Source organism: Equus quagga, chromosome 4, assembly GCF_021613505.1.
Source record: "Equus quagga isolate Etosha38 chromosome 4, UCLA_HA_Equagga_1.0, whole genome shotgun sequence".
NCBI lineage: Eukaryota > Metazoa > Chordata > Mammalia > Perissodactyla > Equidae > Equus > Equus quagga.
In genome coordinates, this window is record NC_060270.1 from 127,225,460 (window position 1) to 127,249,513 (window position 24,054).

Consider the following 24,054-nt stretch of genomic DNA (forward strand, 5'->3'; position numbering starts at 1 on the left):
GTCCTAAGCCCCAGTACCTCAGAATGTGACTGCGTTTGGAGACAGGGTCTTTAAAGAGGTGGTTAAGTTAAAATGAGGTCACTGGGGTGGGCCCTAATCCGATGGAACTGGTGTCCTTGTGAGAAGAGGAGGTTGGGACACAGACACACACAGGGAAGACGATGCAAAGACACGGGGAGAAGGTGGTCACCTGTAAGCCAAGGAGAGAGTCCTCGGAAGAAACTGCTCCTGCTGACACCTGGTCTCAGACTTCCAGCCTCAGGATTGTAAGACAGTAAATTCTGTTGTTTAAGCCCCAGGGTGTGGTAGTGTAACAGTAGCCCTAGCACCCTACTACAGTCGTAGGCCTGGCTTCATCCCACTTTAGGTTCCCTGCCCCTAATCCTTGGCTGACGCTTACTTAGCCTTTGTTTGGACACTTCTCGGGATGTGGAACTTGCTACCTCACAAGGTAGCTAAGATCTTGTGTCACTTAGGACTCTCTCACTTGAGGTGGCAGAAAACCTTACCCAAAGTGGCTTAAGCAAAACAGGGGATGTATTGTCCAACTGAAAAATCTAGCAAATGGTCTTAGGTGTAGCTTAGGTGTAGGTCTCAAATGATGTGATCAGAACCTGGCTCTGTCCGTCTACTAGCTCTGTCTCCTGTTGGGTAGGCTTCATTCCCAGGCCTGCCCTGGAGGTCCCAGGCAGTCCAGGCACATCGGTTCCCAGGATCGAGTCCAGCTGAAAAGAGAGAATGCTGTATTCCCTTAGTTTCTGCTTAGCAACTAAAACAACAATATCTATTGTCCTGACTGCCGGCAGGTCTGACTTTGGGCTAACAGAGCCCACTCCCTCTTAAGGAGAAAAGCCCTTGACGTATTTGAATGTCTCTCCTCCAAGCTTGCTTCTCCAATTCCCTCAGGGACGTTCCCAGAACATCTCATCCCAGACTCTCCCGTTTTATCTTTCCCCTCCTTATTCTGGCTCCTTTCTTCTTTGGTCAGTGATCCCCTAATTGCTCCTACTTCCTGCTGTGGCCTGGCCAAAGTCAAGAACAGTAGGATTATTATCTCCTTTTGATTTGGTCATGATATTCCCTCAGCCTGAATTTTGATAAACTTGTTTAGTTCCCTCAAATGTAGTTTAGGGTCAACTAAAACTCTTAAGGCCTTTTTCAAATTGATTGCTAAGACAAATGTCAGTGATTCTTGTCTGGAAATTAAAGAATTTGTACTTTATATATATCTCAGGCCATCTCATGGTAAATTTTTAAACAAAGTCGGTGTGTGTGTGTGTGTGTGTGTTTGGTCATTTGACTCTTACCTAGAGGGAAACTGTCAACAAATAGCGTATTGTGTCTTCCAAGTGGTTGCATTCCATTAATCAAGGTTCTATTTTATTTTAAACATCTTTATTTTTCTACCTGGAGTTATACACAATCTAAGAAAAAGTAGACAGATAAACTAAAAGAAATATGGAGAAGTGTAAACATGGCCAGGAACCAGCACAGTGACCCGGCTGATGGTTACCATAACTGCTCTTAGCTTATCAGCCATTTGGAGAGGAAAGATTTGAAGGCAGCAAAATAAAGAATGACTTAAGACTAGCAGAGATTCAGACTCTACTTTTATGTTTTCTTTTTCTAGCAGAAAAAATGGAAGGAAGTATTGGTAGCTTCACTGAGCATACACAACTAAATGAATGTTCTCTTCCCCGCATTCACTCTTCTGACCTACAGTGTGGTTCTTATACTCTGTTCTACAAGCATGAGTCAGTGGCTGGCTACACCTGCTTGGTGATAGAAGCTTGGTGGCTTCTCGGGTCTCCATTAGTGATCCCCTTGGCTATGCTGTGCTTAGTATAGAAGTACCACTGATCCTTTGAGCTTTGTGGTTTGTATGCTAACCTTACCCTTCCGGTGAGATAGGCCTGTGGGCACCCAAGAACCCTGTTATCTGTTTGTGCACATGTGTTGCGGATCCCTTGCATGGTGCTTCAGGATGCCCCAAGGAAGCAAAGTGTAGTCAGCTATTCAATGAACTATTGCTTGTCCACGTACATGACTTAATATTTATCTTCAACTGTAACCTATTAATAGTAATCAAGCAATGGATGTTAGCTCAGGGCCAGTCTTCCTCAGCAAAAATAGGAGGATTTGCAGCAGATGTTAGCTCAGAGCTAATCTTCCTCAAAAAAAAAAAAAAAGCAAAAATGGTTCCAAATATGGACATCCGTTTTTTTATCATCTTAGTTCTAGGCCTCTTTTATAAGTCTCAGTGCATTCTTTCACATACCATCACTTATTCAGATACCTTAATCAGGTACCTTAATAAATATATGTGTACACACATGTATGTATACATACGCACATATAGTTACAAGTATAAAATGTGAATAGTTGATATTTACACCCTGTTCACCACTGTCTCCCTGGCACTTAGCACAAAGTGTATTCAATAAATATTTGTTGGGGGTGGGCCTAGTGGTGTAGCGGTTAAGTGTGCACGTTCTGCTTCGGTGGCCCGGGGTTCACCAGTTTGGATCCTGGGTGTGGACTCGGCACCACTTGGCAAGCCATGCTGTGGTAGGCGTCCCACATATAAAGTAGAGGAAGATAGGCATAGATGTTAGCTCAGGGCCAGTCTTCCTCAGCAAAAAGAGGAGGATTGGGAGCAGATGTTAGCTCAGGGCTAATCTTCCTCAAAAAAAAAAAAATTAATGAATATTTGTTGAATGATGTTCTGTTTGAAGTATTCATATTTTCCCTCTAGTCCATGAATATTTATTGAGTGTCTGTTCAAGTCAAGCACTGGAGATAAAGCTGAGGCAACGTAATATGAAACAGTCCTCACTCTGCATGGAGCATACGGTCAGGGTGTCGATGCGTGGTTACAACTGAGATTAATAAGAGTTATGAGGAGGGGCCCGTGATGCTGTGATCACATAGAAAGGAGCTGAGTGAGATCTGAGGGGGAGTAGGACATCGGGACACAATTAGGGATGGGTGGGGACCGTGGCCCAGTCGGTACATTTGGCATTCATGTGGCTGGAGGACAGAGAACTAGGTAGAACACACTAGATAGGCTACAAGGAAAGATGATTCATAACATTATCTTGTTTCTGTCAGCAATTTTGATTCAAAGGTTCTCATTGTGTTACATGTACCTTCTGGGGATCCAGGTGGCTCTTGAAGTAAATGAGCACTTTTCTTTCTTTCTTTCTTTCTTTTTTGCTGAGGAAGATTTTCCCTGAGCTAACCTCTGTTGCCAATCTTCCTCTTTTTGTACATGTGCTGCCACCACAGCATGGCCACTGACAGATGAGTGGTGTAGGTCTGTGCCCAGGAACCGAACGTGGGCTGCTGAAGCAGAGCATGCCAAACTTAACCACAAGGCCACCAAGGCTGGCCCATGAGCACTTTTCTTAAGTCTGTCTCTACAGACTGCCATTTTCTTTGTCTGGAAGGAATATGACTTTGGCAGTGCTGCACAATTTCATGTACCTTTCTTTCTTCTTTTTTTTTTTTGAGGAAGATTAGCCCTGAGCTAACTGCTGCCAACCCTCTTCTTTTTGCTGAGGAAGACTGACCCTGAGCTGACATCTGTGCCCATCTTCCTCTGCCTTATATGTGGTACTCCTACCACAGCATGGCTTGCCAAGCAGTGCTATGTCCGCACCCAGGATCTGAACCGGCGAACCCTGGGCCGCCGAAGCAGAACATGTGCACTTAAACACTGTGCCACCGGGCTGGCCCCTCATGTTCCTTTCTTAACTATGTATATAACTATACGACATACTTGCTCCCAATCTCACAACAGATTCACCAGATAGGAAATATGGTGAATATTAACATAGCTAGGATTTCATACTGTTTTTAAGCAAAACAGAAACCCAGATAATGATCTCTTCAGGTTGGAGAACCATGGGTCAAGTGTCATACATCATTCATTGTGCCCATTTATAGCTGCATGAAACACAGTGACTGATCTCTATTCATTCCTTGAGAAAGTAGATATACACGTGGGAAAAAATTCAGAGAGTACTAAAAGATATGCTGTGGAGTCTCTCTCCCACCCCTGGGACAGTCCCCCACCTCCCCTCCCTAGAGACCATCAGTGATACGAGGTTCTAGTGGATCCTTCCAGAGATGTTCTGTTCACACTGAGCACATCCGAGTATATGTGGCTCTCCTTTTCTGACATGAATATTAGGATACAGTGCTCGCTGTTCTGCAGTGACTTGTAGCTTGCTTTAGGTGACAGCATAAAGTAGTTAGTGGTTGGTAGATTAATGATAAAACATAACATACAACTTAAACATTATAAAACATGAAAAAATATAAAACGTTTGCTGATCTTTTGATCTAAGGCCAAATCTTTTCTTTGAAAACAATTCTGCTGATTGGGGTTAAACCACACCTGTAATCTATGATTTCCATCGGTTTTGATTTCTTTAGTGTGGAACACAAATTTAAAGATACTGTGAAAACAATGTGAGAGCAGAATTCTTTTAGGTTTTAATCCAAATTTTTTATGGTTGTCTTTCCCACGCCTAGTGTGACAGGTTTTTCCCCCACCTTTTGAATCTTTATTGTTATATGATTATCAAAAAGTACGTAACTCACTATATAAACTCAAAATCTACAGAAAAACACTCCTTAGACAGTGAGGAGCCTGTAATCACAAATCTCCAAGATAACCATCGGTTATGGTTTGGTATCTGTCTTCTTCTAGATTTGTTTATGTGCTAATATAACTTGAATATGGACACACACACACACACACACACACACACAATATTTTATAACAGTGACCAGGAAGCCATTGTTTTAAGAGACTCATCTAGGGCTTCCCAACAGGAAGTGTTTAGAAATGTGTATAGGGACATTTTTAGTTGTTTCAGAGACTAGCATTTAGTGCCTAAGGGTTAGGGGTCCTAAACATCCCGAAATGAATGGGTAAGTCCCCTGCAATAAAGAACTGTGCCATCCAAAATAATAGTGATCCATTGAGAAAGTTTTCATTGAGTTCTTTTCATGAGCGCTTCTTTTTGCCCTCATGGTTTATCAGTTTCTGTAAGATTATATTAAATTACATTATTATAGCTTCATCGAGCCCTTGAGCAAGGCAGGCTCTTTCTGACTACAAAGATGAAGCAGACACAGTCTTTGCCTCCCTGGAAGTCACAATCTTCTGTGTGCAACAGCTGCAGACTGTGACAAGAACTCTAATGAAAACCAAGAGAGTAACAGAGGAACTGGGGGAGATAGCATCAATTATACCTGGAGACATGTGGGGAGGTTTCTTGGAAGAGATGAACCCTTTCAGGATAGGACTGTCACCGTCAGAGGTACCAGTGCCAGGAGTGTGTCTTGGAAAAAGGGAGTGGTATGTCATCAGCTCTGCCACTTCTAGCTAAGCATTTGGTCTGAGCGTGAGGTGTGGCAGCTCCTACCACGTGTTGCTCAGGTTGCTGACTCTGTGGCCAGACTCCTCTCCTCTGTCTGGCTGCTTTTGCTACCATTGTGGCATTAGAAGAGCCTACCATTATGGTAGCTTGGGCCACTTGCTTGGGGTAGGAATTCCGAGGAATGCCACCTATGATCCTTTCTAACCAGCCAGCCCTGGGAGTGCGGCACAGGATGGCGGGAAATGCCATGTTCTCTATGACAAGAAAGGGAGGGAGGACAAGAGATTCCAGACAGTTACAGTAAAACCCTGTTGTGCTAGAGGGGCAGAGAAATCCTGGCAGGACTCACCCACAGTCACATTACATCATGGAGGTTGGTTGGGAGGAGAAAACAGAAATTTTCCAGACTAAAATTTAACTCTTTCAAGGCCTAAACCTTATATTTTAATTATTTTCTAGAGAGTTTGGATATATTTTTTCCTACTTTCTTAACCGACTATAGGCAACATCATCTTCCTAAGGTCAACAGTATGAACTGGTGATTATGTTGGAAATAAGCTTTATTCTTGGGGAGGAAGGCACTGCTTACACTGAAAGCTTACATTCAGCTCCAGAATCTTGACTGTAATGAGCAGCTGGTGTCTGCCTGGTCTAGAAGGACATCTGTAACAATATCTGATGGAGTTTTTTACTGACAAGTTTATATAGACTGGAAAAGGATGATTGGGAATAATGGAACCCAACTTAAGGGTGAGGCCATATGCTGTTTACCATCCAGAAAACCTAAGCTGATTCGTCTGTGAGGCGGACTAAACTGTGCTCCAGGTATCTGGTATTAGCGACCAATTCTCTCTCCTTAGGAACTGGTAGAAACTCTAGCCAGGTGTAGCTGAGGAAATGTCCAAGTGTTCTGTAACCTGTTGGAAAGGATGCTTTCTGAATCTTGGTTTATTGCTGGTCTCTCATCTCCCACTGTGCCCTTGGGCAGCCCCTGTACACATGGGAACATGTGCATCCTTATATGAGGGCTGTAACACAGATTACAGAGCATTTTCAGTCTCTCTCTGCTGATACTCCACTTCTGAACAACAGTCTTTGTCCAGGGTATTTTGTTTTTATCCAGTGTTTCTTCCTTTTTGAGGAACTTTCATATTTCTTCAGTAGAGGCTCTGCAAAATGCTTGCTGCCCGTTCCTTGGGCTGAGGCTGGGTTCTCTGCGTGCTGCTGGGCCTTTGTCTCTCAGATCTGAGCGCTGCAGGATAATCCTGCTCAGGGCTCTTTTTGCTGCTCATATGCTGTATTGTCTTTGGAATAAAGAATAATTTCCGGATTGGATCTGGACTGGAAAAGTTCACTCATCTTTTTATAAATCTGTAGCCTTTGATCCTTAGATCTTTCAGGCAGCCTCTCTGTCTGCAAACGCTTGAGCTGTTATGGTTAGCCTTTGTTCCCATTGTCCCCTCTGCCTGCGATGTTCTTCTGGCCTTCTTTGTCCAGTTCTTTCTAACCCAGGTGTCCCAGGGCCCCCAAGGGTAGCTAAAGGCCTCTCCTTTGTGCTCCCATAGCTCTTTATGCATACCTCTTAGAGTATTTTATTTAACTTACTTGTTTATATGTCTCCCCACTACACTGTAAGTTCCTTGAAGGCAAAGAGGATTTCTCTTCACTCTTATTCCCCTTGAGTCCAGCATAGTATAGGGTACCTAGTGGGGTCTCAATAAATGTTTATTGAGTGAAATTCATGTTCCTTGTGGGTTCATGTTCCAGGGGGCATTTAACCATGTTATAGATGGTAGGGCATCATGACTAACCTACACTCTGGTAGGAATTGCAAATGACTCCCAATTAATTGTATCTATATCTTGAATACTGTCTGTCTGAAAAAAATACCAGTTTCATTATGAGATAATCACCAACCAACTTACCCTGCCAATACTGTGAATTGTGGTTGAATAAGAAGCTGAAATCTCATAAGCACTTTTTCTCCTGCTTTTATATTTTGCTCAAATACAGAATCAAGGTGTTTGATGAGTGATTGGGGTTTCCATGGTGCATTGTTTTCTGTGAAATCATTTGCTCTTTACCAGTTGTGTTCCTCTGTATAGATTAAGTTCACTTAACACTGCTTGCTCTAAAATTGCCTTTATTTCTTGCCTACTTTCGTACTTACTGACTTCCCGTTGTGAAATAGGAAAGCATCGAGTCGTTTCTGAGCTTTTTCATTGTAGGTATTCGATATCTGTATCTGTATCTCGCTGAGAGGCATTTTCCAGACTATTCTTCTGTATTTTCAGACCTCATGGTGCCCAGGGACATTGTAGGATCCCAAATGTGTGCTCTATATTCAGCATCTAAAGAATTCTATTGTCCAGAAGATGATGTAATAAAACATAGCATACATTCCTTTCTGTTAGCATATCCTTAGTTTCCTGACTGTGCATGTATTCATTTGCTGGGGCTGCCATAACAAAGCACCACAGACTGGATGGCTTAAAGAACCAGAAATTTCTTTCCTCACAAGTCTGGAAGCTAAAAGTCCGAGATCAGGGTGTTGGCAGGGTTTATTTCTTCTGAGGACCTCTCTCCTGGGCTTGTCGTCTGCCAGTGTCTTCACCTGGTCTGCCCTCTGTGCTGGTCTGTCCTAATCTCCTCTTCGTATCAGAACACCAGCCATATTGGATTAGGACCCACCCATATGACCTCATTTCACCTTAATCACCTCTTTAAAGGCGTCTCTCCAAATACAGTCACACAGAGGTACTAGCGGGTTAGAATTTAGGACTCCAACATATGAGTTTTAGGGAGGACGTAATTCAGCCCATAACAGTGAATGAAGGGCGCTTTAAATGTCCCATTCAGATGTTAAAGAAATTGTCAGGCTTTCAGGGTGCTGAACTACTTTTCAGTGATTATTCAATACATATGTGTTTAGTTTCCCTTTTCATAGATCGAAATGCCGCCTTCCTTTCTGCTCCTGATTTAAGCCTCGCTGACTTCTTGAAGCCACTGGCTTCCCCAGAATGGTTGCTGAGGAAGGAGTGTTTGTACTTCTCTCTCTTTGGGGATTCTGGGATAAACAAAAGGGTACTGGGATACTTTTTTTAAAATAATAACAAGGCTACTAGTTATCGAGTGCTTATTCTGGGCAACTTTACAGTATTTTAATGATCACAACAAGCCTACAGAGTAGATACTATTATCCCTACTTGATATATAAGAAAATGGAGGCTCAGAGAGATGAGGTAACTTGCCCTTATACTTTTTATTTTAGTTTTTCTCCTTTAAGGCACCTGTGTGGTCTTGAAGGACTATCAGTGGTGAGATGAGGAATGTGGGAAAGAAGTGAAGGCTATGTCAAGCTCATAGCCACTGGACTTATTGGTGGCAATCCAAGACTTAAGGGTCCCGGAAAGTTTGAACTCCACTGACTGAATTCCACACTGGTAGATGTTTGAAGGCATAGCCCAATCTACCTGTTAAACTGGGCCAATTGACTCTGGGTTACTTTAGGCCAGACTTTTGGACTATGGCCTGGATTGAATAACGGTTGTCATGGTAACCCTGATTCAGAAGTGGGCTGAAAAGAAAGGTTCAGGATAGACAATATGAACACAAGGGAGGTGTATTATGAATTTTTTTTTTATGGATTATGGGAAAGTATTACTGCGAGCTGCTTAGAATGAGCTAGACCGGTGGGTCTTCACCCTGGCTTAGTATCTGAATAACTTGGGAAGTCTTCAAAAGCACAGTACCTGGGTTTCAACCCTACGGATCTTTATTAAGAGGGCTGTGGGCTCGACATCTGTAGTTTTTAACAATCACCCCAGTAAATCTCATGTACAGCCAAAGTGAATAAGAACTAATGAGCGAGCCAGCTCTAATGGCCTAGTGGTTAAAGTTGAGCGTGCTTCACTTTGGCTGCCCGGGTTTGCTTCCTGGGCACAGAACCACACCACTTGTCTGTCAGCCATGCTGTGGCGGCAGCTCACCTAGAAGAACTAGAATGACCTACAACTAGAATATACAATGATGTACTGGGGCTTTGGGGAGAAAAAAAGAAAAAGAACTAATGAGCTAGGCTAGGGGTTGGCAAGCTGTGGCCCACGGGGAAGATCTGGCCTGCTGCCTGTGTTTGTATGGCCTATGAACTGAGTGGTTTCTACAGTTTAAGTGGTTGAAAAAATCCCAAGAAGAATAATATTTTGTGATACATGAAAATTATATAAAATTTAAATTTGTGTTCATAATTCAGATTTTATTGCAACATAGCCATCCATGCTCATTCATTTACATTTTGTCCATAGTTGCTTTCATGTTACAACAGCAGAGTTAAGTAGTTGCAAGAGACGTACAAAGCCTAAACTATTTACCGTAAAACCCTTTATAGGAAATGTTTGCTGACCCCTGAGTTAGGTTAAGTCAAGGTCATCAAGAGAGCTGGTTTAGAACTTTAAAAGGAGACAGGTTTGTGTAACTTGTGTGTTTGTGTAGTGTATTTTGAATTTTAAATTTCCTGTGGGCTTTTTTTTTCCCCCTAGCAGAGGGACCCTGGTTGATCCATCTGTAGCGAGTTTGTTCAACAGATTTTTTTATCAAACAGGATTGAAACATCCGCTTTTTTCCTCAAAACATACAAGTACAAAGAACATGCTGTCCACAGAATATGATAACCCGGACCTCTTCAATGGTGGGGATCTCCTGAATCCCTTCTACTATCCATTTCCTATTCCATCCCCACCCCGTCACCCTTTCCCCCATCCTTCGATTCCATATTGTGGTTAATGCCAGCCGGATGCCTCAAAGCATTTCCTTTTCTTGATCCAATATTGGAAAAAGGGAACAGTGTTTATAGGAATGATTTTAATATAAAAATATAGTTGAACAAGATTAGGAAGATACCACTGGTTTCCTATATTGGTTTATTTCTTTTACTTTCTAGTTTTCCTCCACTTGAATTTAGAAAACAAGAAAAGCATTAAGGTTAGGAAAATTAACAGAAAATGGAAAACAACCGAGAAAGAAAAACCCCTGCCATCAGGTTGTGTTTTGTACAGAGGAGCAGCCACAATTCATTTCCAAATCAGCCCGTCCAGTTCAGAAAGAGAGAGATGGTAACCTTATGCTTGGATGTACCACTTTAGGCCTTTGTTTAGTCTGTTTTTTACTTATAATTTTGATGATAGTGATTGTGAGACGTGGATATATATTTATCAGTTTTATAAGCATGTGATATCAAGGATTTAAAAAAAACGAACATGTATTAATTGAACTGATAGGAAAAATGCATTTGATTTCTGAATAGTTTATCATTCATCATTGGATGATAGTATTCGACGACCTTGAGAGGCTCCTTGTAAAATGCTTGGTGTCTTGGGTATTGCAAGTGAGGCCACATTCATATTCACATGTTCTCATTTTTATCCTATCCTTCCTCCAGCATAGGGAAGTGGCTACAATCCCAGGCATATTTACCCTACAGCCACCTGGAAGGAAGCCAGCAATGTCATTACAGATGGCAGTGTGCCCAGACTATCTTAAAAAAGCATCGTCTCTGCTACTAATTAAGTTTCAGGAAGGATGATGTTCGCTTTTATATTAACAAGCGTTTTGAAAAGGCTGAGGGCAGATATGTTCGAAGCAATCTTCTTATTCCTAAGAGTTCATGGTTAAATTTAATTGTCCTTTAGCTTCCCCTCTCCTACATTTGGAACACTGTGCTGGATGATGCATGGTTTGGGCATGGGAAAAACTAGGTAGTATTTGCATGTTTTGTATCTCATCCTGGGGCTTCAACTTATTTTTCGTTGTTGCTTTTTTTAGGGTTCTGTACATTGGCCTGGCCTGCAATACGGCTCGCTATATTTATATCTCCTACCTGGAAAATGCCTGGACTGTCCTCCCCATGGAAGTTCTTCAAGGTATGTTAACAGCTGGAGTTAGAAGTACTTCTCTACCTGACTGAGCTGTGGGTGTGTAAAGTTCAGTGGCCTTTAGCATCTGATGCTACCAAGGAAGGGCGGACTTACTGTTTTATATGGTTTTGAAGTGGTTGTTAAGGAAGAGGTGACATCATGGGGCTGGTTCTTCAATTACTCTGAGTGCGGTTCTGTGTTTGTTGAGCTAAACAAAGCTGGATTTGACCCACACCCTTGTGATTAAACAAAGAGGCACTCTGGAATGAATTCTTACGTACAGTTGTGAGGCATACACATCCAAAGGTGGTTTTAAATATAAGAGGATTTCTCTTTTAAAGATTTTGATGTTTTCGTTTTGGTAGGTTAACTATACTTATTGAAAAAAGGTTGTCATATTTTATTTCTTCTGTTACTTTTATCACATCTAGTGATTTATACCTAAAGCTTTATAGTCAGGCTATTGTTTTACCCTGAACCTTTAAAATGTTTGCTCAAATACCCTGACCTGAGTTCTTCTCTTTCTCCAGTTCTTTACTGGACTGTTTCCCCTTCAACATATAACTTTGAAAAAATTTCTAGGAGACTCGTCCATGTTTCTTAAAAGCAATGAAAACATGGATTTCTTTCTTTCTTTTTTTTTTATGAGATCCATAATAGTTTATATCATTGTGAAATTTCAGTTGTACATTATTTTTGTCTGTTACCACACCAGTGCTCCCCTTCACTGCCTGTGCCAACCCCCATCCCCCTTCCCCAGGTAACCACTGAACTGTTTTCTTTGTCCATATGTTGTTTATATTCTGCATATGAGTGAAATCATATGGTGTTTGTCTTTCTCAGTCTGGCTTATTTTGCTTAGCATAATACCCTCCAGGTCCATCCATGTTGTTGCAAGTGGGGTGATTTTGTCTTTTTTTATGTCTGAGTAGTATTCCATTGTGTGTATATATATATATATATATATATATATATATCACATCTTCTTTATCCAATCATCAGTCAATGGGCACATGGATTGTTTCCATGTTATGTGAATAGTGCTGCAATGAACATAGGGGTACATATGTTACCTTGGATTGTTGATTTCAAGTTGTTTGGGTAGACACCCAGAAGCTGGGTCATAAGGTATTTCAATTTTTAGTTTTTTGAGGAATTTCCATACTGTTTTCCATAGTGGCTGCACCAGTTTACATTCTCACCAGCAGTGAAAACATGGATTTCTATTCAAAGCTCACTCCCAGGTTAGCTCATATAATCCAGACTATATCTGGTAAACCCCTCTTAGCAACTTGTTTAACCGTTTTGTGGATGGCAGTTTGATTAAAGTAAAGGTTTGGGACAAGATCATTGAAGTTGAGGTCTTCTGGGGCAGCCTAGGCTCCTAAATCATTAAATATACTAAACAGTCTGTGATTATATACAATTTCATTAGCTTTATAGGTTGCAATTATCAGTTTCCCTAACCCTGAGGATGCAAATACAGCATAATCAATATAATTAATTTCTTATCATGATATCTAAGATGAAAGACTCACAATTATACATTTAAACAAAATGTACCAAATGCAAGCTCATTCATCAAATTCCATTGTGGCAATGAAAAAAAAATCTATCCTAATTGAAAGGAGATATAATTTATATTCACATTAAAATGATAAAATTCAAATATATACACACTTTAAAGGTGCTTTTCTCAGGTCTGATGCAATGGTGTAATTCATGAAAGGAGATTTATTTATAAATATATAGAAATTGGAAATTCGGTCTTAAAACAAGAAATTATTGTTTGTAATAATTAGAACTCTGGAAGAGTCTTAAGGTGGGGCCTGTATCTCAGCATTGTGTCGTTTAAGAATAACAAAGCACTAAATGTGAACTACAGGAAAGAATTGTGCAATATGCAACACAGTTCTTAGAACGTCCCACCTCCATTTCCTATCCTAGTCTCACCTGACTTAACTGTGTTATTTACTGGTAGGCCAGAGTGTGCAGACTCGATTAAAAAAACTGGCGTGCCTTCAGAGAAGAAAGTATATTGTAATTATATATGCATACACCTTTCTCTCCTTTTAATTTAATATGAATTAGATGGAAAAGGACAGTTTGCATAAGTGACTCAAGAAGAGATAACAAAAGAGAGAAGCTTTTTAATGAAATGGTTAAAGGAATAACAGAAGAAATTTATAAGAGAGGAAAAAACAAATGCTGTTGTGAATCGAAAAACTCTTTTTTCCTGTTAATTTATCAAAGATCTATCAATAGCTACTAAAAGTCAGGCAGCATGCTGGGTACTAGGAATGTAATAAAAAAAAACAATGTATTAACTTAGGCCCCAAGGTCTCACCATCTGTTCTGGAAGCCAGATGTGTCAACACATAATTGCTACACAGTGTGTGAGATGGAATTAGAAAAATGTGCCAGGTAACAGAGAAGGAGCTCCGTGAAAGGAATGATTAGCTTTGGGAAGCAGGAGTGGGAGGATGAAGATATTATTGAAAGATTCCCCAAAGAAATCACATGTGAGCTGGATTTTGAAGGGTGAATGGGAATCCACCAGGTGGCCTAAAGAGAGCGGGCGTTTTGGCATAGAGAAGAGCCGTGTGCCAGAGCTCAGATCTGGAAAGAAGAAGGGCATCTTCAGCGAACCTCAGTGGTATGCCGTGGCTTTATCATCCCAAGCTGCCACCCAGGACATATTTTTATAATACTTACGTACGCCTCAGGGCAATCATCCCAGGGTTGAGGGAGTTGGCCATGTTCTGAACTAAACAGGAATTCTGCTTCTGTGGCAGGCTACGGTTTATACCCGTGTGATTCATTTTGTTCTGTGATACCAGTAGAAACCTACTTACTGATGTGAAGCGAGTAAAAAGGGGCAGCTGTAAACACATAGAGTCTCCTTGTCTAACCAAGGGCTCTCTGACCGCTTCCACAGAGCTCTTTGTGTCTAAAACTGGAGGAGACGGTTTCATTTCCTGGCAGAAGTAAGTGCTAGTGTTTTGGCTGCACAACAATAACAAAATGCTTGCGTTTGTCTGACCCATGCCCACCCTGTGGAAAATAGCGGATCACCCATGCGGAATAAGACCTGCGTCACAGGAATACACTTCTGACTGAAAAGGTTTGTTTTGCCAGTCTGGATTCTTCCACCTTCACAAGTGTTGTCCAAATGACTTTAAAGTCCCTGTGCTTAAAGCAGCCCTACTCAGAATGCAGTAAAGACAAGAAATAATGATGACGAAACACTGAATGATTTAACTCCAGGACAAGCCCACTGTCAGGATAGATGCCCCTTAATTCCTTGACTAGGATTGCTGCCTGATGATTACTAAAGACCTAGACTTGAGAGGGAGGGTTGGGGAGTGGGATGTTGGCTGTCATCATGGATGATCTTGACGCTGAAGAGTCAGCACTTTCATTCTTTGATTCCCAACCAGTGCTACACAAGAGGATCCTCTTAAAAAATAGAGTTGAGGGGCCAGCCTGATGGCGCAGTGGTTAAGTTCGCATGCTCTGCTGCAGTGGCCCAGGGTTCACCAGTTCAGATCCTAGGTGTGGACCTATGCACGGCTTATCAAGCCATGCTGTGACAGGCGTCCCACATATAAAGTAGAGGAAGATGGGCATGGATGTTAGCTCAGGGCCAATCTTCCTCAGCAAAAAAAGAAAAAAAAAAAAGAGGATTGGCAGTGGATGTCAGCTCTGGGGTAATCTTCCTAAAAAAAAAATAGAGTTGAGTTCTGTCTCTTCATCCTATCACCTCTTGCCTTATCCCCAAACTCCATGAGAACTAGTACCACCTTAGTGGGCAACTGAAGTGGAGGAGACAAGGGATTGTGCTTATTCCATATCTCTGGCTGCCCATCTCTTCCTCCTTGAAGTTGCGTGTAACTAAGGGAGGAAGACTCCTTGTTATCTTTCATTCCTTGGAGCTCTTGATCGTTGTCTCAGCATTCATCTCCTCACGTCATGTTGGTAAGAATTAGCAGAAGGGATGGGGATGAAGCAAATTTCATCCTCTTGAGGCCCCCAGGAAGGAGGCCATGCAGGTATCTATGTGGGGATCAAACTAAGACTGTTGGACGCTGTTGGGAATTTTGAGGATGTTTCTTTCCCATAATCTTTTTCACATTTAGTAGCCGATATTTTCTTTCAGCCTTATCCTTTTTGCAGTTCAGCCTCCCTTTGCAGCAAACATGTTGTTCTGTAGGTAACTGCTGGCACCATGTAAGGAAGCAGAAGACAGACTTCCTGCCCACGAGGAGCCTACATTTTATTTGAAAAAGAGACAGTGAGTCTAAAAGTGCCTGAAAACATTACTGGGTGGAGTGACAGACGCGGGATAGTTCAAATTTATTTCTCAAGATCTCATTTTAAAAACCCATAGGAATTTTCTTCTTTGGTTTTGTCCAAGAAGCATTAAAGCATTCATGATTTTGATCAGCAGTATACGCATGTGATAAAAATCAAGCCCAAATATGTTACGTTCCTTCCTGTGTGGGTATTGGTCATGAATCCTTGCAAGACTTTGGGATGAATGTGATCAAAATTATTCCTGCTATTGAAATGTGTTTGAGGAGAGTAAGGCCAGCCTGGGGCTGCTGTAACTGAAGAGGTCCTTCTGAGGCACTTGAATTAATGGCTCAAGCACTGAGGGATGAAAATGAGGTCTGTGTCAGGGTCCATCTCTGCAGGATGCTGGATCAGTGGGAGCCAGGTTAAGATTTTGATGAAAGATGGTTTTTTAATATCACCACTAGGAAGGCTTGAGCTGACATTTATGAAGCTTTGCTCTCTTACCTAGTATGCCTGTTCAGCTAGTAAGAACTATGTTTTCCTTCCTCTTATGTTCTGGAAGAGCATGGAAAAATCATGAAAGGATTACTGTGCAGCCCTTATCTGACAGTGGAAATTCTAGACATGATTCCAATCTGTTATTATCTGTATTGGAAATTTTCTGTCTGGCTTAACCCTTCAAATGTAAGTAGCTTGCCACGCAAATACGTAAGATAGACAAATGCTCTGAGTTCACCATTTCAATCGATAAGTTGACATGTGAAAGTCATTGGTGTTACTGTTAAAATTAATTTTTAATCAGATTAGTCTTATAAATTGTAATAGAGCGATTTTATTGTCACTTTACAGTTACTAAAAGTTCTTATAAAATCTTTCCTTCAAAATAGACATTATTTTGACCATTTAGAAATCATTTTAAATGTCTTCTGCTCCAAGAATCCTTTTCTGGCAATCGCATCCCACACTTAGCTCTTCCTTTTCTGCATTGTTCTCCAATTTATGGACTATGTTACAAGTTTAGCACTTAATTCCTACCCAATTAAGTTTTACTTCCTGACTTAGTTTTAACTCTTAAATGCAAAGACCATGCCTTATACTTTTTGAATTCTCCAAAGAGACATGTACACAGGAAGATGTACTATACATGCTTGTTGTCTGATGGGTTTTACAGACTCCTGCAAAATGTACCATAGTCGATATTTTCTAATTTTTGAAGCTCTTGAATAATATAGGAAGTTCTAGCTCAAAAACTTATATAAAGAACATTTGAAAACTAAATTTGAAAGCTGAAGCTTCAGTATTATAGCTTTTTTCCTAGGATACCATCTCGCCATCCATTACACATCTGTAGAAACATCAGTGTATTTTAATCATTTACTTACTTATGCTCTCACCTCATTCTATAAATTATTTGAGGCAGCTTACCAAAATAGGCAATGCTCTGGAAACCATAAAGTGCTTAGGCTTGAGTTAGACTGTCTTGTATTCCAGCTCCCCAGCCTAAAAGCTCTGCGTCTTTGGACAAGATGAGTAACCTCTCAAAGTCTCAGACTCGCGCTGTAGAATAGGCTGCTAGGAGTATTAAACTAACCCATGCAAAGTATTTAGTGAAGTATTTGCCTGCACATAGCCTTAAATAAATGTTAAGTAATTTAAAAATAACAATAAAAGTAAAATAAAAAATTATAAATAAATAAAAATCAGGACCAGGGGGAATATGATTTAGAAGATTCTACTCTAAGAGGTTAAATTTCAATTATGCATGAAAGCCTGGCCATTAAGACTAGGCAGTGCACACTGTTCTTAACCTATCTTTGGGGAAGTGAAACTTTTCCTGGCTTTGATATAAAAGCTGTTCTAACGTGTGGCTTCGTATGGGGGACACTGAGCATGGAGTGTACGGTGTCGCTGAGTCTTGACATTAAACATTAAAAATTTTGGGTGGCAGTGTCCTAAAGCCTGCTTTAAGGTACGCCGAAGGCATGATGCCTGCATATGAAATTCACGAGGGCCCCCAAAACGTTATTGTATCCGTTACAGACCTTTGTTTAAAGTAACTTGTGTGTCTTTTTTACTTTGCAAGGTGCAGCTTAAAGAAGCTTATTTCCTCTATTTCTATTCACACATTGGATTTGAAGTTCTCTCCAACCTTACCCAGGGCACCTTTTATCCCCAAGTGCTGCTCCCTTGTATCCCAACATGCAGACCACTGCCTACTTAGTTTCAGTTCAGCTTTCTCGTGCTCAGCTGCGCGTGTGTGTCAAGCCCTGGGCTAGGTGCGGGTACGCTGATTCTCCTCAGGGAGCTCAGTCTGCTCCTTCAGGTAAATCCTGCGCCTTTCACCTGTCACACTGTAAGCGCCATGGTGGTTAAGGACACGTTTTGTATGTCATCATATTCTCAAAGCAGAGCAGGGTACTGGCGCATGGTCTCGGTGCTCCGTAAGTACTGATAGATGAAGGCGTAAAGGAGATTCTTGTGGTGCCATACATTGGTGGATGCAGGAGCGTTGGTCTTTAACAATAGTTGTTGTTACTTTAGTTATATCAGTTAGTACATAAGTCGAAACTTATATAGAGTTTCTTTCATGTGACACACAGAAGGTTCATTCAGCTGCTGCTAGGTCCGTTGCTCTTTGTAGGGTCCTCTGCTGTTTCTGGAAGGTTACTTGCTGTTGGTGGCCCTGACTTTGGCAGAAATACTGGCTTGCTGTTCACCTGCTGTTTCCTTTTCTTCATGGACACACAGCTACACTTTGTCTCCCAGCCTGCCTTGTAGTTAGGTATGACCATATGACTGATTCTGCCCAGTGGAATGTGAGCAGAAATGATGTGAGTCACTTCTAAACCCAACCCTTAAAATTTCCCTGTGCCATTCTCTCCTCCTTCCTCTGCCAGCTGGATCTTGGTACCCAGGGTGACAGGTGTTGAAGACGGCAGAGTCTGTGCAGCCTGGGTCCCTGAATGACTATGTGGAGCAGAGCTGCTCCTCTTCCTGTCCCATGCCCACTGGACTTTATATGAGCAAGAAAAGAAAACATCTAATCTGTGAAACCAAGACTCCAAGGTTTAGTGTCGCAACAGCTAACATTACCTTAACCAATCCAGACACCTTCTTTTATTGCCTGCCCAACAGAGGCCTTTTCTTAGGAAGAATAGTCTCTTAACTGATTTTCACCAGGTTGATCTTTCAGAAGCTTTTTTTATCCCAGCATTTACAGGTACACTGAACTAACTGAAATGTATGCTTTTGTCCATCAACCGAAAAGATGTGTTACAATCGATTCAGTGTGCCAGTGTTGGGGGAATACTTATGTTTTGTTCAGTGAGCACAAGTCAGTGGCCGAAGCAAGAAAAACAAAACAAAAAATCCTATTTCCCCAATACTCTGATTGTCACTTCTCACCCCTCAGCCATTATGAGGTGATTTCCCCAAGCCAGGCAGCATTTTACAAAGAGCAGCTGTCTATTGGGGAAGAAAAGATTTTTCTCTTGCTCGTACGTGCGATTTATTGCACTAAGCGTTCTTGTGGGCCAAGACTGAACAATCGTGAAATGCATTTTGCAGAATCAGAGTCTCGTGTTGAATGTTTTAAGATAAAGAGTTATTTGGGGCATATGAATAACTTGCTAATATTTACAATGTGAGATCTTTGGGGACGGAGGGGAAGAAGGTAGTAAGAATATAGATTTTTTTTAAAATTGGTAGATCGTTGGGCATGTTTGATATTATCAACAAAACCTCTCAAAGTAGATGGTTACATTTACTGTAAAATACTTTTAATAGTTATTAGGAGAATGTGTAGTGTATTATTTAAGCACTAAATTTCTGAACTTAGACACCTTGGGTTCGGATCCTGTGACTTTGGACAAGATGCTTTAGTTTCTCTGTGCCTTAGTTTCCTTTTTGAAAAATGAAGAAAGAAATGGTACCTATTACTGGGAGGAATAAATGAGATAATCTCTGTAAAACATTTAGCACAATTCCTGGTGGAGTAAGCGGCTGTAATAATACTAATAATGAAAAAAATGGAATGTTAATCACAAATATTTCGAGTGATTCTAGGTTATTCAAATGTGGTGTATTCTTAAACCGCTGAGGTCTTAGCAGTAGGTAGTGTGAAAACACCTGTGTTTCGGTGAGGCCTTGAAGATGATCCTGAGGGACCCCACTAAAGGAAAGGAAGGACTGAGAAGCTAAGTTTGTGCGACCTCTGTGGTCTCTGAGAGTCGTTCCTTGCCAGTTAACATATTTATTAAGCACCTTGTATCTGAGTTGCTAGTCACTTACCGCTCACAAATATGAGTAGTTTTGTGACAAGTAGCCCAGGAAGGATTAATGCATGTTGCAAGGAGAGTTGATGTGTATGCCTGTATTTTCAGTTACTATTATCAGTTAGGGGAGTAACCTCTTTTTATTCTTACTGTTTGATCCACTGACTTAGTTATCTCATACTAAAAAGTTTAAAAGATTGTAGCTCTAGTGTAAGCATATTTACCATGCCACTGAATAAATTTGCTTATATATTTCATCACAGAGAATAATTATCTACTACGTTTTCACAGTTCTCTAATAAAGAGTAAAAAAAGTAGAAGCATTTTATTTCCCGAGTTTATGATATCTGTCACCCCCTAAATTTTATGGGAAAGTTGTTTTAGGTAGCACAATTGTCCTAAAATGTGGAAAATGGTGGAGCATTTTTAGATTGCTTTTTTTTTTTTCGGTGAGGAAGATTGGCACTGAGCTAACATCTGTTGCCAATCTTCCTCTTTTTGCTTGAGGAAGAGTGGCCTTGAGTTAACATCTGTGCCAATCTTCCTCTATTTTTGTATGTGGGATGCCACCACAGCATGGCTTGATGAGTGGTATAGGTCCATGCCTGGGATCTGGACCCATGAATCCCAGGCCACTGAAGCGGAGCTTGTGAACTTAACCATTACACCACTGGGCTGGCCCCAAGATTGCTTTTTTAATATTTTAACATTAGTAGACCACAACACAATTGTAGTAAAACCATTGGCAAGAGTTTCAGATTATTAATAGGATTATTAGAAGGTTGCACATTCAAGTTTAAGAAGAAGAACCACAAATCCACCACCGTCTTTTGTACACAAAGGTGATGTTACCAGCCCAGTCCCCTCTTGTGGCTTGTTTAGTTTTGCTGGTTTCTTTTCTAGGAAGTGGTATGGATTCTTCTATTTACATATTTTGAAATAAGGTATTTCAGAGAAACTGGGTTCTGAGTACTGTTGTCCGTAATGTTTTGGGTGGTTCTTTCCCTGGTGTCGGGTACCTTCTCCACACGCTTTTGCGGCTCAGCGCTCTGCTGAATCCCTGAGGGGGCCCTCTGCAGACCTCTGCAGGCTTCTCTCCGTTTCTGCCCTGGAAAATGTTGGAGCATATAGGTAGAGTGGCTTTCATTCTCCTGTCTTTAGTCCTGGAGAAAAATTTTTTACTGTGTCATTTACTATTTTTTCTTTCAGTTAATATGCTGAGTTGTTCTAAAGAATGTAGTTGCCAATTATCTAGTCAGTCCCAAAAAGCAATAAGGAAAGTCTAGAAATCTAACTATAGGGAACTTTTACAACTGCCGCTTAATACCATCCAACAAATTCTAGTGGTTTAAAAGCATCCTGATTTAAGCCATCCTGCTGGAAAATGCTTTAATTATCTCAGAAGACTCAAAGTTTTAGAAAACCCTTAGAATTTTGGGAAAAAAGAAAAAGAAAGAAAGAAACTCTATTACTGGAAGATTTTGTGTCCCCGGGGCCTTCACACTTAAGAGAATAACTGTTAGAATTATATTTGATCTAGAATTATAGGACAAATATATTTGTTAATGTTTTGGTCACATAAACACGTAGGCCCATCTTTGTCTACTTGTAAATCCTGCGATTGATTGCTCAGACTTAGACATAACAATAGATTTGGCATCACCATTAAAGTTAATTTACAACCATTTGATTTGGTTTCACCTCTTTGATTCATCTTTAAGAAATGATTTCCAAAACCTATGTTGGATGTTACTGTTGAATCTAATTAATTTTGAGTAAATTCATTTTATTTATTGGAATATTTTTGAGTTTTTTCCTCAGTGGTGTTAATGAAAAACTGTACATATCTGAAAAGAAAGAGAGTTAGCAGCATCTTTAATAATATTAATGAAAATATTTAAAAATATTTCCATGGTGCACTACTGTGTCAAAATTTAATTAAGACTCTATCCAGGCGTTATTCAGTTCTGAGTAAGCTGACATTATCTGAGGTACTGTAATTGTTTAGCCAGATAAAGCAAATACTGTATTTGACTTCCATGGAAATTAATTGTGTGCATACTACCTCTAATCATCTAATCCATCTATCTAGTTAAAAAATAACCTAGTTGAAATGATTACTGAAATATATATAAGCCTAAGAAAAAATATTTTGATGTTTCTCTGTTAACTATAGGGCATCTAATCTAAGGTACCCAGTAAAAATAGTGTTTATTCCTTTATGGATCTACTTAAGACCATCCCTGCTAATTCGCTTGTATGCCAGACACTGTGAATTTTACCTTGTTGGGGGCTGGATATTTTTGTATTCCTATAAGTGTTCGTCAGCTTTGTTCTGGCACACAGCTAAATTACTTGAAAATAGTATGCTCCTTCTGGGTCTTGCTTTTAAAGGCTACTTAGGTGGGACCAGGGCAGCGCTTAGACCAGGGCTGACTCTCTCATAATACCAACACCAGAGCCTTTCCAGCACTTGACCAGTCCCAGGAATCTTGAGCTTTTCCAGTCTGGCCGCTGAAAGTGGTCCTGTTCCTGGCCCTGTCTGGGTTCTGAGTACTGTTGTCCGTAATGTTTTGGGTGGTTCTTTCCCTGGCGTTGGGTACCTTCGCCACGTGCTTTTGCGGACCATTGCTCCGCTGAATTCCGGAGGGGGCCCTCTGCAGCCTTCTCTCCATGCAGCTCTCTCTGCTCTGGTGCTCTGCCCTGGGTCTCCTCATCCTGTCGGCGCCATCTCCTCAGCCCAGTGTGTCCCCGCTGTGCTCTGCAGCTGTCACACTCTGACCAGGCAGGCAGCTGGGGCTACTCATTTCTTTCCCATCTCTCAGGGACCACTGTCCTTGTTGCTGTGTCCAGCATCTTGGGAACTATTGTTTCATGTATTTTGTCCAGTTTTTAGTTGTTTCAGGAAGGAGGGTAAATCCAGTCCCTGTTACTCTGTTTCGGCTAGAAGCAGACTGATGTCAGGTTATATCTTAAATGAATATTAATCTTTTAGTTTAATTTTCCAAAACATAACTTAAGAGTTTCTGATGATATTATCTGCAAATGAGATTATTTTTTCAGGGAGCAAGCCCATGACTTAATCTAGGCAGAACCAGATGATTTCTTAATCCCTTCTAGCTATAAAACCTGTTGTGACAATATATTTTTATTACATTTAAAGCAGTGCTCTAATAAAGATTTAAATGCAGACAATACACAGTTGTTACACATTAAAATAATCGCCAAAGTTTTCCACCTGTTATCTTCATCCTCCGCCTCCCCCAGCAAATGGTGAAAGTGTAATGAAACTGGTAATGAAGCCTTGTAAATGATGTCTACACTCTTTTGGAAAACAAATTGGAACTAATATGTATTAAAATGCATAAAAATTGTTATAGCTTTTGAATTATTAACCCCACTTGGAGAATTAATCTTAGATATGTAAAAAAGCTGTATCTTCAAAAGAATTAATCATTGTGATAATTCTAATGGAAAAAAAATTGGTAATAATCTTAATGTCAAAATAGGTGCCTAATAAGGGATTAATGCTAGCCCTGGTGGTCTAGTGGTTAAGATCCAGTGCTTTCACTGCTGTGGCCTGGTTTTGCTTTCTGGTCAGGGACCCACACCACCTGTCTGTGGGTTGTCATATTGTGGCAGCTGGGTGTTGCTGTGATGCTGAAAGCTACGCTACTCGTATTTCAAATACCACAAGGGTCACCCATGGTGGACAGGTTTCAGCAGAGCTTCCAAACTCAGACTGGGAAGAAGGACATGGCCACCACTTCCCCCCAAAAAATTGGCCATAAAAACGTTATCAATAGCAGGAGAGCATTGTCTGATGGAGCACCAGAAGGTGAGAGGATGGCGCAAAAAGACCAGGCAGGGTTCTGCTCTGCTCTCCACGGGGTCGCTGGGAGTTGGAATCTACTCGACGGCATTAACAACAAAGAGATTAATACCTACAATATGTAAAGAACTCCTACAACTCAATAGCAAAAAAACCAAACCCAATTCAAAAATGAGTAAAGGACTTAAATAGACATTTCTCCCAGAGAAGATAACCAAATGGTCAATAAACACATAAAAAGATGCTTAACATCACTAGCCATTAGGGGATGCAAATCAAACCCACCATGAGATGCCACTTCATACTCATTAGGATTGCTATCATAAAAAAACACAGAAAATAAG

The 24,054-nt window shown here is 40.8% G+C and overlaps 1 protein-coding gene across 4 annotated transcripts in view; it reads left to right on the forward strand.

The window, feature by feature from the left end:
- The window catches only part of LOC124238197 (major facilitator superfamily domain-containing protein 6), a 71,689-nt gene that overhangs the window by 39,682 nt on the left and 7,953 nt on the right, over nucleotides 1-24,054 (forward strand). For all 4 annotated transcript variants that reach the window (XM_046658869.1, XM_046658866.1, XM_046658867.1 and 1 more), the window contains exon 3: nucleotides 11,214-11,311. In XM_046658869.1, the coding sequence (XP_046514825.1) occupies nucleotides 11,214-11,311 (98 nt within the window). The remainder of the gene's footprint in view (nucleotides 1-11,213; nucleotides 11,312-24,054) is intronic.